At 43.0% G+C, this 12,059-nt stretch overlaps 1 protein-coding gene across 1 annotated transcript in view; it reads left to right on the forward strand.

Moving 5' to 3' along the window:
* FAM178B (family with sequence similarity 178 member B) overlaps positions 1 to 9,914 on the forward strand; it is a 116,140-nt gene extending 106,226 nt beyond the window's left edge. Inside the window, exons 15-17 of the mRNA XM_027852614.1 lie at positions 7,420 to 7,497; positions 8,332 to 8,484; positions 9,573 to 9,914. Coding sequence (XP_027708415.1) covers positions 7,420 to 7,497; positions 8,332 to 8,484; positions 9,573 to 9,593 — 252 coding nt within the window. The 3' untranslated portion in view covers positions 9,594 to 9,914. The remainder of the gene's footprint in view (positions 1 to 7,419; positions 7,498 to 8,331; positions 8,485 to 9,572) is intronic.
* The last annotated feature ends 2,145 nt before the right edge of the window (positions 9,915 to 12,059 follow it).

The following is a 12,059-nucleotide window of genomic DNA, read 5'->3' on the forward strand; positions in this document are numbered from 1 at the left end:
GTTTGGGGTTTTCTTGGCGAAGAAACTGGAGTGGTTTTGCCATTTCCTTCTCCAGCTCATTTTACAGTTGAGGAAACTGAGGCGAACAGGGTTAAATGACTTGTCCAGGTCAGCGATCTATCCACTGCTCCACCTAGCTGCCCAAGGTAATGATTAGCAAATATCAACTATTGTTGTTATGGAAAGTCAACCCACTCTTTTAAGACCATTTCTTTAAAATCTTTGGTGAGTATTCTAACTGAAAGTACTATCTTCCTACTCTAAATTCTCAACCTGATATAGCAGAAAGAGCAATGGATTTTGAATCAGAAAACTGGAGTTCAAGTCTTAGCTCCTCTACTTGCTAAACGTGGGACCTAAGGCGAATCGGCTCTCTAAGCACCAGTTTCCTCCTCTGTAAAATGGGGGTATTAATACTAATTCCATTTGCCTTGGTGTGAGAATCAAATGAGATGATAATATATGTAAAACACTTTACAGACCTTAAAAGTGCTGCAGAAATGTCTCTATTATTATTATATTATTACTACCACTTACTTGGCACTTACAAACACATACTACCAAACATGTATGTCTATGATCATAGATTTAGAATGGGGAGGAACCTGGTCTAACCCCTTCATTTTACAGATGAAGCCCAGAAAACTGATGTGACTTGCTCAATGTCATGCTAGGTCAGAATTTGAATTCAGTTCCTCTGATTCTGATTCTAACTCTAATTCTCTTGCCACTACATGGCTCTGCTTTTCTCTATGCCCAAATATTTAGAATTTACCCTTCTTTTTCCACACTGGCCATGAGATCCAGATCCCAGATTCCTAAAACAAAAGGAGTATTCCTTCATGAAAATGTAGGGTTGGAAATCTGTTTTCTAGGGGCAGCTGGGTGGTGCAGTGGATAGAGCACTGGCCCTGGTCCTTCTGAATGAAGGACCTGAGTTCAAATCCAGCCTTAGACACATAACACTTATGTATGACCCTGGACAAGCCACTTAACCCCCATTGCCCAACCAAAAAAAAAAAACCCAAAAAATAAAAAAAGAAATCTGTTTTCTAAGGTAAGGTTCATGGGGGCAGGACTGTATGTTTTGTCTCCCCTGGCATCTAACAGATATAATACTTTGCTTATGGTAGCAACATTAGTACTGATAAAGAATTGACTTTCCAAGAAGTATGCAAACTGAATTGTGCTTCTTATTTTGGGATTGGGCTCAGGAGGTGATGGAGAGATAGAGTCATGGGATTGATACATGATGTTTTCTGTACTTTAATTCTATTTTTTATTAGAGTTTTTTATGAATATGTCTCATTTCCCTTACTAAATTGTTAAGTTCTTTTAGAACAGAGACCACATCCTCCTCCTCCTCCTCCTCTTTCTTCTTCTTTTGAGGCAAATCAGGGTTAAGTGACTTGCTAGTCACACAGAGTCACATACCTAGTAAGTGTCTGAGGCTGGATTTGAACTCAGGTCCTCCTGACTCCAGCAGTGGTATGCTACAGAGACTGTATCTTATGTTACGTCTTCCCCAGTACCTAAATCATTGCTTTGAATATAGTGGGCCTTTAATAAATATCAGTTAAACTCTACTGAATAATATATGAGTTGGTGTTAGTGTGCCTTCTTTCACTTAACATTCAGAGGCATGGGGACTGAGGTCTTTGAATAAGAGGATTGCTGTTCTTCCTGAAATGTCAAATGTTCATTCGTGTATGGTAAAATGACTGGATACCAGTCAAGAGCAAACTCAGTAGCATCGACTCTCCCGATGAAAAGGGAGGATCAGAATGTGACTGCCCGCTTCACCTCAGAAAGACAACTGTGGAGTTAGAAACATCCAAGATCTTCCCCAGCCCTGGCCCTCTGACCTCCCAGTGGGGGACAATCCCAAAACAGGCACAGAGGTTGTTTTCTGAAGAGGAGGAGGGGCAGGATGCTTGCTAATAAATTAGAGGCAGGAACAAGAACAAGATCAGAGCAGACCCCTCTATTTTTTCCCTTATAGCCTTCAGCCTCAGGAAAAAAAGAAATACTTCAGAGTAAGTACATTTGGAAAGCCAGCTACTTTTTTTTTTTTAAATAATCAGGCCTGGCTCTGATGATAATGTGCCAGGGCCTAGGAGCTAGACACAGACAACAGAATTCAATTCAACAGACATTTGCCAAGCACCTACTGTGTGCAAGTTATTTTGCTGTGACATGAAGCCTGCAGGCAGCAGCAGTCTGCCAGTTATAGTTGAGAGATAGGGGAATCTTTTCATAAAACAAAAGATTTCCCTCATTCTAAGAATAAAAACTCCTAGGGCAGCATTTTCTAGAGGAGAAACAGAGCTCACTTGGACTGGCAGCAGTCTCTAGTCCTATCTAACAGTCTCTGCCCCAACCAGACCAGCCAGTACAGTGCATTCAGGCACTATTCTGGGTGTTTGTGGTGTACAGATAGATGAGAGGCATTAGGAAGAGACTGGTGCAGAATGAGATAAAGTGGTAGTGTGGAATCAGCTAGTCCATCCTCCTTTCTCAATTTCGTACACTGTAGTAATCATGAGAAATCTCCAGAAAGAAGGAAGAGCTGAGCTTCAAGCAGGAACTTACTCATCTACAAGATTCTGGTTTAGACCCGACTCAGGCCAGTCAAAATGAGACACTTGTAGGTCAGATGGTAGTTGACAAAAAGAGATTTATTTAGCCATAGCAGAAGAAGGACATTTGACAAGCATAGCCACTGAGCATGCCTTGAGTTGATTCAGCAGAGTGAGGTTCCCTTGCCGTGTCACGCCTTGTCATGATCCACCAGCCAGGTATCAGATGGCCCCAGGAGCTCCTTCTGGCTGCCTTGGTCTCCCATGAAGAAGTGATATCAACAGTCTGAGCCTTGAGCTCCCTAAGCCAAGCACATCTTAAGGAAAGTCTTAATACTTTTAAAAAAAAAGAAGAAGAAGAAGCTTAACTTGCCTTTAGTGGGTAGGAGAGATGAGATAGTGCTGGATTGATATAGTGTTCCTGTCTCAGGATTTCTTAACTTTTTCTGTGTCATTGACCTAGTGAAGCCTATGGATCCCTTCTCAGAATGGCATTAAATGTACAGTATAAAATACATAGTATTAGTATTCTGAAGGAAACCAATTATGTTGAAATTCAGTTACCAAAATATATATTTTTAAAGCCAAGTCAACAGGACCCCAAGTTTAAAGAATTCAGGTTCTGCCCCCATGGAAAATAATGTGTCTGTCTTTGGAGGTTAGGATTCTGTGTTGTTCTGTAACAATTAGCTTGGGCTTTTAACCCATTCAAGGGTTTTTATCTCTTTCAGAGACAGATTCACCCACTTCTCTAGGAAAAGTAATGTGATGAAGATTAAATTTAATAGGGACGAATGTAAAGTCTTGCACTTGCAAAAATAAACTGCACACATATAGAATGGGGGAGACGTGAGTGTCTAGAAATTCATGTGAAAAAGTTGTAATGTGGCAGCCAAAAAAACCAATGTGATCTTCAGCTGCATTAATAGAAGTAAGTTCAGTACCCAGGATGAGGAAGGCGCTGGTCCCCTTGTAGTCTATCCCACTCAGAGGACATCTGGAGAACTGTTCAATTCTGGGCACTACGTTTTAGCAAGGACATCTACAGCTTGGAGTGTATACACAGGAGGGCAACCAGGAAGGGGAGAAGCTAGAAACCAGGCTGTGTATGAATTGGAATTCCATATGTTGATGGAAGGGTGGGTGTGGGGGGGACAAGAGAGCAGTTTTTAACTAGCCGAAGGGCTATGCTGGGGAAAAGAGATTAGTCTTGTTTTGCTTGGTGGGAGCTATGGAGAGGCAGGTTTCTGGTCAATATAAAGAAAAACTTTTTAACAGAGCTAGGGGCAGCTAGGTGGTACAGTGGATAGAACACTGGTCCTGGAGTCAGGAGAACCTGAGTTCAAATCTAGCCTCAGACACTAGCTGTGTGACCCTGGGTAAATCATTTAACCTTCCAGAACCTCCCAAAACAAAACGGAGCTGTCCAAAAATGGAATGGACTGTTTTTAAGGGTATTGAGGTCCTCATCACTGGAACTTCATTTGTTAAGGGTGTTTTAAACTGGATGTGTGCATGAGTTGAGTTAGATGGCCTCTGAGGTCTCTTCAGGTTCTGCATGAATAAGGTAACCAGGTAGGTAATAGGCAGAAGGGAGACTTTGAGGGTGTACTGTGTTGACAATTCTGTTCTCGTGTGATCATCACCAAGCTATAGCTGCCATCCTGGCTCTCCTGATGGACTGAGTCAATTTCTCTCCTACCCATCAAATTCAGGATTATTTGCTTCTATAATTTCTGATACCCTCAGGCATCTGGAAGTGCTGGAGTGAAGGAAAGTAAAAGATACAGCCTTATGGAAGAGCACACTGGTGGGTAGAGGGCTAGGAGCAGACTTATTTCAGTTTCTTTTTCTAACTTCATTTGTCTTTCATGGCCTACTATCTCTCTCCATATACTTGAAATACATAAGACCATGGATTTTTCTGAATTTTGGAGGTAACTTGTCTGATAGACTGAATTATCTGGATTTTTGAGGTGATGAGTGCATTATATCTTATGGTTTTTTTAATTTTTTCATTGGTCAGAGAGAAGGAAAGTTGATTGCCTGATTAGGTAGGAATATGGGCAGAATACCCTAACATCTGCTGCACAATCATGATTGGCTGAGATAGAACCTGGGATTATAAAATTAATGAATGAGTTTAATCCACATTTCCCAAATGCACAAAATCCACAATAGTCCTGGGCCTTCTGAGCTGGAGAGGATCATGGACCAAGTGAAGCCTGGGGAAAACTGTGACTGGATTGAATAGCTTAGCCAAATTTAAGAGCCAACTAGTCTGGGACTGGGTGTGGGTTTTTTCTTTTAATTCATATTTCTAATGACCTTACCCAGGCATATTATTTCTGAATTTGTACAATCTCATTTTCCTTATAAATTCTAGAAAACAGATTCTCTTCATGATTATATGGAAACAGTGGAGGAAAAGGGAGAAAGGGAGTGGATGCCAGAATGAGGCATTCAGTTAGGGCATCTGTGGCAAGAGGAGGAAAGAAGATTAGGGACTGAGTGTGGCAGATCTCTGAACCCAGAGAACCAAGCAGGCTCAGGCAGAACAGTCCAGGAGGGTCGGTTCTTTGGATTGGAGTTTAGACATTCAGGGAAGTCTGAAGCCAAAGATGGTTTCCCTATATCAGTTCTAATATTCCCAGAGAACTGACTTCCATGTCTGGATCCTTTAAAGGTTTATAGATTTAGAACTGGAAAGGACCTTGGATACCATTTAGTTTAACTCCCTGTTTTACAGAGGAGGAAACTAAGGCCCACAGAGGTTAAGCGTCTTCCCCAAAGACACGTAACTATGTTTCAGGGACAAGATTCAAACCCAAGTCCTCTGATGCCAAAACCCGTGCTCTTGAGATTGGACCATGATGCCTCTCATAAGAACAGCCCATAAATGAGTTGATTGTGTAATGACAACCCCCTATTTTGTGACCTAGTCCCCAGAGTTTGCAAGTAAGAATAGTAATAAAATTAGTTTGAGGAATATGTCATAGACATTGAATTTAGAGCTGGTTATTTGTTATTCAGTCATATCTGACTCTTCATGACTTCTTTTGGGGTTTTTTTTTCTTGGCAAAGATACTGGAGTGGTCTGCTAATTCCTTCTTCAGATCATTTTACAGATAAGGAAACTGAGGGAAATGAGGTTAAATCACTTACCCAGGGTCACACAGCTAGTAAGTGTCTGAGGCGAGATTTGAACTTACAAAGCTGAGTCTTCCTCATTCCAGGCCTGGAGCTCTATCTGCTGTGCCATTTAACTGCTTTGTACTACTTGGAGGAGACCTTAAAAGTCATCCTGCAAATTCCTTCATTTAGTAAATATGGGAACTGAGGTGTACATATACCTAAATATTGGTACTGCTCATTGACTCAGGTCCTTCAATGGAATTTGAGCTTAGAAACATTTCCTCTGCTGCTCTTACCTTACATATTAGTGCTCATCTCCTCTCTGCCCAGTAGGCTATAATGCCTTGGGGGAAGGGACTGTTTTGTCTTTGTATCCCCAGTATCTAGCACATAGTAGGCATTTCACACATGCTTATTAGTTTGGGTTGTATTGGCTTCACCATCTAATACTTTAAAAGGGCCTACAGAATTTACTGGATGCAGTTCCTATCTGCCCTCTAAAAATTTATAGTCAGAGAAGACAAGCCAGATGAATACAATCTGTTTTCTTTTATAATGGATTTTTAAACTCTGATTTTATTTTCTTGGAGTTATAGTATAGAGGTGGTTTATGGTATATGTTTAGAAGAGCTTGAGAGCTATTATATTTTTACTTACAGGAGAAAAGATTTGAATCTTTCCATGAAGGACGGGAAGGGAATGGAAAAAAATCACTCAGTGGAGAAAAAAAGGCGGTAGAATTTGAGTTTGGGGGTGTTTGGGTCAATCCTTCTTTAGTTTCCTTGCAGCCTTGGGAAGAAGTGGGCTCCCAGCCTTGCTCACCCAAGTCTTAGTGGAGTCTTCCCACCCTGGGAGTTCTTTTTGGAACTCAGAATGAGATTGAACCCTATGATAGTGTTTGGGCCTTACAGCAAGCATCCTAGAGCTTGAGAGTACAGACTAAAGCAGGTGTGTGTGTGTGTCTGTGTGTGTGTGAATGTATGTATATGCACACATTTATATGTGTACAATGTGCACATATACATACATCTCTATATAGCTATGTCTATATTTACATATGTGTAGATACACACATCTACATATATACATATCTCTATACATGTCTATGTCTATATCATATATATCTATGTCTGTATTTCTGTCTCACTTTCTCTCTATCTATCTATCTATCTGTCTGGCAACTAGGTGGTGCAGTGGATAGAACACCAGGTGTGGAGTCAGGAAGATTTGGGCTCAAATCTGGCCTCAGATAACTTACTAGCTGTGTGACCCTGGGCAAGTCACTTAGACCCTATTTGTCTCAGTTCCTCATCTGTAAAATGGGAACAGACTGGAGAATGAAATGGCAAGCCACTCCATTATCTTTGCCAAGAAAACTCCATGGTCAAAGTTCATAGGGTCGGGAAGAGTAGGACATAACTGAACAACAACCACATATGTGTACCTATGTGTGTGTATTTGGATATGACTAATCTGGGAATTTGTTTTGCTGGACTATATTTGTAATGAGTTTTGTTTTGTTCTTTCTTTCTCAATGGATAGAGGAGGATAAGGTGGGAGGGAGAGAATTCAGAACTGAAAATAAAGAAAAATTGAATTAAAAAAGAGAAAGTAAAAAGAGAGAATCTTAGAAATTGAAAAAACTGTGAGAGGGGAGATTAAGTCCCCATTGATTGGCCCCTCTAATTCAGTGCTTCCTTAACAGGTCTGCTATCTGTGCCATAGCCTCCTGAAGCTGGCTGGGGTGGTCGTTGGCAGCCAGAGCATCACTAGAGACAAGTGGGTGAGTGGAGAGGCATGAAGATGGAGGGGAGCTCCTGAATTCTTATCTTTACCTGTTTGGAAGAGCTGGGGCGACTTAGCCGTTAGACAGGAGCTCAATGTAAGGGAACTACGAAAAGTGTGTGACTGAGTCAAGGACACAGCTGCTGAGAACCTGAGTCCTTTGGTTCCTTATAATTCATTACAGGAAATTTTCCTAACAAGAATAGAGCAAAGCCTGTGGCCATGAAGGTAAAAGAATGCTGGATTTGGAGTCATGAAGACCTGAGTTCAGATCCAGCCTCAGACAATTACTAGTCTTTGACCCTCAGCAAGTCACTTAAGTCCTCTAAGCCTCAGTTCCTTATCTGTAGAACAGAAATAATAGCACCTACCACCCAGGATTTTGTGAAGATCTAATGAGATTACACATGTAAAACATGCCCTAAAGCCCCATTTAAATGTTAGCTAGTCTTATTTTACCTCTCTGTTCCTCAGTTTCCTCACAAGTAAAACGACAGGGTTGGAAACAGTGACCTTCAAGTTCCCTTCCAGCTCTAAATCTTGCTCTTCTGCTGTGTGATTTGACTTAGGTCCACATTCCATTCCTAATCCTTTTTCCCCTCCTGCTTCCCCTCTCTGTTCTGGACAAATGATAATTGTTGTACAGCTGTCCCTTGCCAGCCATGCCCCATTCCTGAAGGCTTCCAAAGATTGATTAGAAAGGACTGAGGGTTCATTTCTCTCAGTCTACCTGACCACATTCTAACTGCCTCTGTCCACTTTAGGTCTTCTGGGTCTCTCACATCCCCTCTCCCCATGCCCTCCCTCTCCCTCATTTCTTTTCTCTTCAAAGGGTGAGCTGCAACAGCTGTGTGTGCAGTTGGAGTGGCAGGTCACCACACACATCCATGAGAGCCCTCAGGCCATGTATCGGACCAAACTCAAGGACCTGGCAGCCCAGATGTACATCCGTTGGCAGGAGCTCCTGACCCAGTGCAGGCCCCCGGTAACACCCCTCTGTAACTCTTAGCCCTAAGCCTGGGTGGAGAGTAGGGGAGGGGCTGGGCTGACCAGAGCCTACAACTTGCTCCACCCTAACTGCCGCTGCTGGAGCTAGGAGGGCAGTGGACAGGAAAAAGTGACTGGCACTCTTACTATCATTATTTTTAAAATGTGTTGACCATCCAGTTTTGGTGTGGGTTATTGAATATTCTTTTCCTGATTTCTTAGAAAGGGAAACTGCTGGAGAGGGAGAAAGTCTGACCCAGAAAAATAGCATTTTGACATGAGTGATGCCAGGACAGAACTTAGCTGTCCAGACTTTTCCCTAAATGCCATTTTTTTTTTCTGACTTGGATCTGGCATCCTCATGGTGCCAGGGGAGAGGACAACTCCTTTTAGACCCACTCCCAGTTCTCACAAGGGGTTCCTAAATCTTCTTTTTTTCTCCCTTTACTGTGTCCTACTGAAGCCTGCTCTCCTCACCACTTAGTGTCTCCTAGGTTTCTGTTCCTTGGCTTACAGGGAAAAAACCACTGAGCTCTTCCTATGAAGGACAAGGAAATCTCTACCAGAGCCTTTAGCCCTTACTTGAGAACTGAGGGACAGACCATTTCTTCATTCATTCTTTTTTTCTCTTTGTCCTATTCCTCTTTATTTACTGTCTCCAACTTTCTTCTCCTTCCCCTTTTTTTTTTAATCTTTGTCTGGTGGGGGCATATCAGGAGATGTCAGTAGGGTCCATCTGACCTTCTGTGAAGAAGGTGGAAAGAAATCCTCCTCAGCCCTTTATTCTGCTGGAGAAACTATGCAAAGCTAATCTCCCATGGAAGAGATGAGGGTATTTGCTGGGAGAGGAAAGAAAAGATGGTTTATACCTTGTCTTCCTATAATGACCTGTCCCTGGTGGGAAAGCCAGATTTGGAAAAATCTGGAGCCATCTTCCTGTCAAAGTTGCACTTAGGCACTTCCCCCACCCAGGCCCAGGGACTGCAGATGTCTGGACAAAATAGGCTAGGAAGAGTTCATGTTAGCTCCTACTTGACTCTCCAGGTGATCACAGAATGTGCATTTTTTTTTTAACCCTCTTCACAGGACCAGTACTACAACCCCTGAAAAAAGACCCAAAGTGGAGCTGGGACAGAGCTTTTTGGCACAGGCTGGAAGACTAACAGAGGCATTGACTCAGGGAAATGAAGGAGGCAGGGGAGAAGTCAGGGGCCAGAACAGCACCTCAATCCCAGCCCTGTGGAATGAGCCTCTGCAGCTTCAGCTGATAACCATACTTCAGTCCCTGACATGCATCATGGAACTCTGCCTCTCCTCTGGCCCAACTTCTCTTATTATAACTGAGTCTTCTGTTTGCCCACATGTTGACCTCTCTCAGCTGCTCCCAGGCCCCTATTCCTATCCATCCCAGTTTTTAATCCTTTCTGTTTGCACATTAAAGTCTTATTTAAGCTTCAGGTGATTCAGAAAAGCTCTTTATTCTACAAAGTCCTTCCTTAGAATTTCAGTGGAAGGGGAAGAGGTGAAAGGTCGGTAGGCAGTGGGGATGAACTGGAAACTCGGTTAACTCCTTTCTAAGTCACTACTGCCCTGCCCATGCCCCACCCACCCCTTTCTCCAGATTCCTCCTCTGCTAAATTCTTTCTCCTCGGATTAGAATTCAAATGCGTCTTTCCTCCAGGAAGCATCTTTGTCAATCTCCTTGCATGATCTGATGGACCCAGGGTGCTAGAGAGTGTCATTCCTACCATCAGATAAAGAAACTGAATCCAAAACTGAGAAAGAGATTTGCCCAGGGTCAATGACAATATTATGACAAGAAGCTAGAAATCATTATATTTGTAGATTTTTGGGGGGTCATTAGAACTGGAAAAGATCTTGAAAACATTTAGTCCAACCTCATTTTATAGATGGGGAAACTGAGGCCCAGAGAGGTTGAGTCCAAAGTTACACAGCTAGTTATTGGCATGGTGTAGTAGATAGGTCACTGAACTTGAAGTCATGAGAAACCTGGGTTTGAATCTTACCCCTGACTCCCTCTATTTCACCTTGGTCTAATCTCCTAATTGCCTTCATGGGTTAGGGATATATGTGTACAGAATGAGCCAGAAGAGCAGAGCTGGCATGGGACACTGCACTCACAAGGGTGATAGGATGACTCCATTTTAAGTAGGGTACTTTATTAAGTGCACCTGGTTTTCAGGGTCTCTTTGTCCATGATGTCCATGATGACTCATCCTTCCCTCAGTCTAGAACACAGCTTTTGCCCTTTCCCAAATTGACTTTTCCATGTTTCATGGGTCCTAGTCCCCAGTAGAGACCCTGAAGATCTTGAGTTCTGTGCCTCCCTCCACCATTAGAGCTGTGGAGCTATCTACTGGTGACCTGTATTCCTAAGTAACCAGTGGTGCAGTGACTGAGAAGTTGAGGGGTATTTATTCTACCTTTATCACTCTTTTTCTGCTAGGCCCAAGTACTACTTTTGGATTGCTTCTTCCAAGGGGTGTCTTCTATACCAGTTTCTGGGTTTCAGGTAGGGTATCTGAAAGGCATAAAAAGTGGGGAGTGATAATATGAGTCCCACAAATGAGTCTGTACTGCCAGGCACCTTCATCACTTAGCCACTGGTACCTCATTTTCCCTGGTGACACAGCTACCTCTTTTGTCATCTACTGTACCAAGTTTGTGGAAGGGCAAATAATAGCTTGGGAACTCCTGAATCAGACACTCTTTGGCTTTCCTTAACCTCCAATAGGACTGGGCTTGCAGAGCCACTCCAAAGAGAATAAAGACCTTGCTTTGGTGCATTTAGTGAGGACTTTAGACCTGCAGTGGAGTCCAAAGCCTCCTCATCTTAGTTGTATACAACCTCTTCCCCTCTAGCACCCCAGCATGCTCGGCATCCAAGTGGCATTAATTATTAAGTGCTCTGATGCCTGTGGCACTCTACGGCGTGCTGTACAAATGACACATCATCCTTTCTCTTTGCCATGTGATAGGTGGAAGGATACTATGGCAAGGATGCCTGTAGTACCCAGGTTCTTTGGTTGGAGAGGTCTGGTTTCTGTTCCTGGCTCCACCATAGACCATTCTGGCCAAGTCCCCTCAATGTCCAGCGCATCAGTTTTCCTTAAGATTTCAGATAAAAGAATTGAGAAGATCCATCACTCGAGGGAGCTAGCCTTTACCCTCCCTCAGGGCTGCCTCTGCCTTCTGACAGGTGAACTCACTGACAGTTTATCTTCAGCAGTTCAGTTTTCTCTGGAAACCTGGAAATCACCTTTGAAATTTCCCGTCTTTGTTCGTGCCGCCAGGGGCAGACAGGGAGCAGGTACCCCTGGAGATTGAGCTGAGCTGGGGAATCCCGGAGTTGCTGCTACTTGACTCAAAAGGGATGAAAGACTTCAGTGTAGGCATTTTCGATCTTTCTTTTTCCAGCCAGTCATGACCACATGATCACTCATCCCCCAGTCCTCCACACACACACACACACACAAAACAGACACCAAGAAGAAACAGGAATCTTCAGACCTTGGAATATGTTCCTGGTTCTCTCCAAAGTTGAGCAGAGTG

This window comes from Vombatus ursinus, unplaced genomic scaffold (assembly GCF_900497805.2).
Source record: "Vombatus ursinus unplaced genomic scaffold, bare-nosed wombat genome assembly UNPS02000580.1, whole genome shotgun sequence".
Classification (NCBI taxonomy): Eukaryota; Metazoa; Chordata; class Mammalia; order Diprotodontia; family Vombatidae; genus Vombatus; species Vombatus ursinus.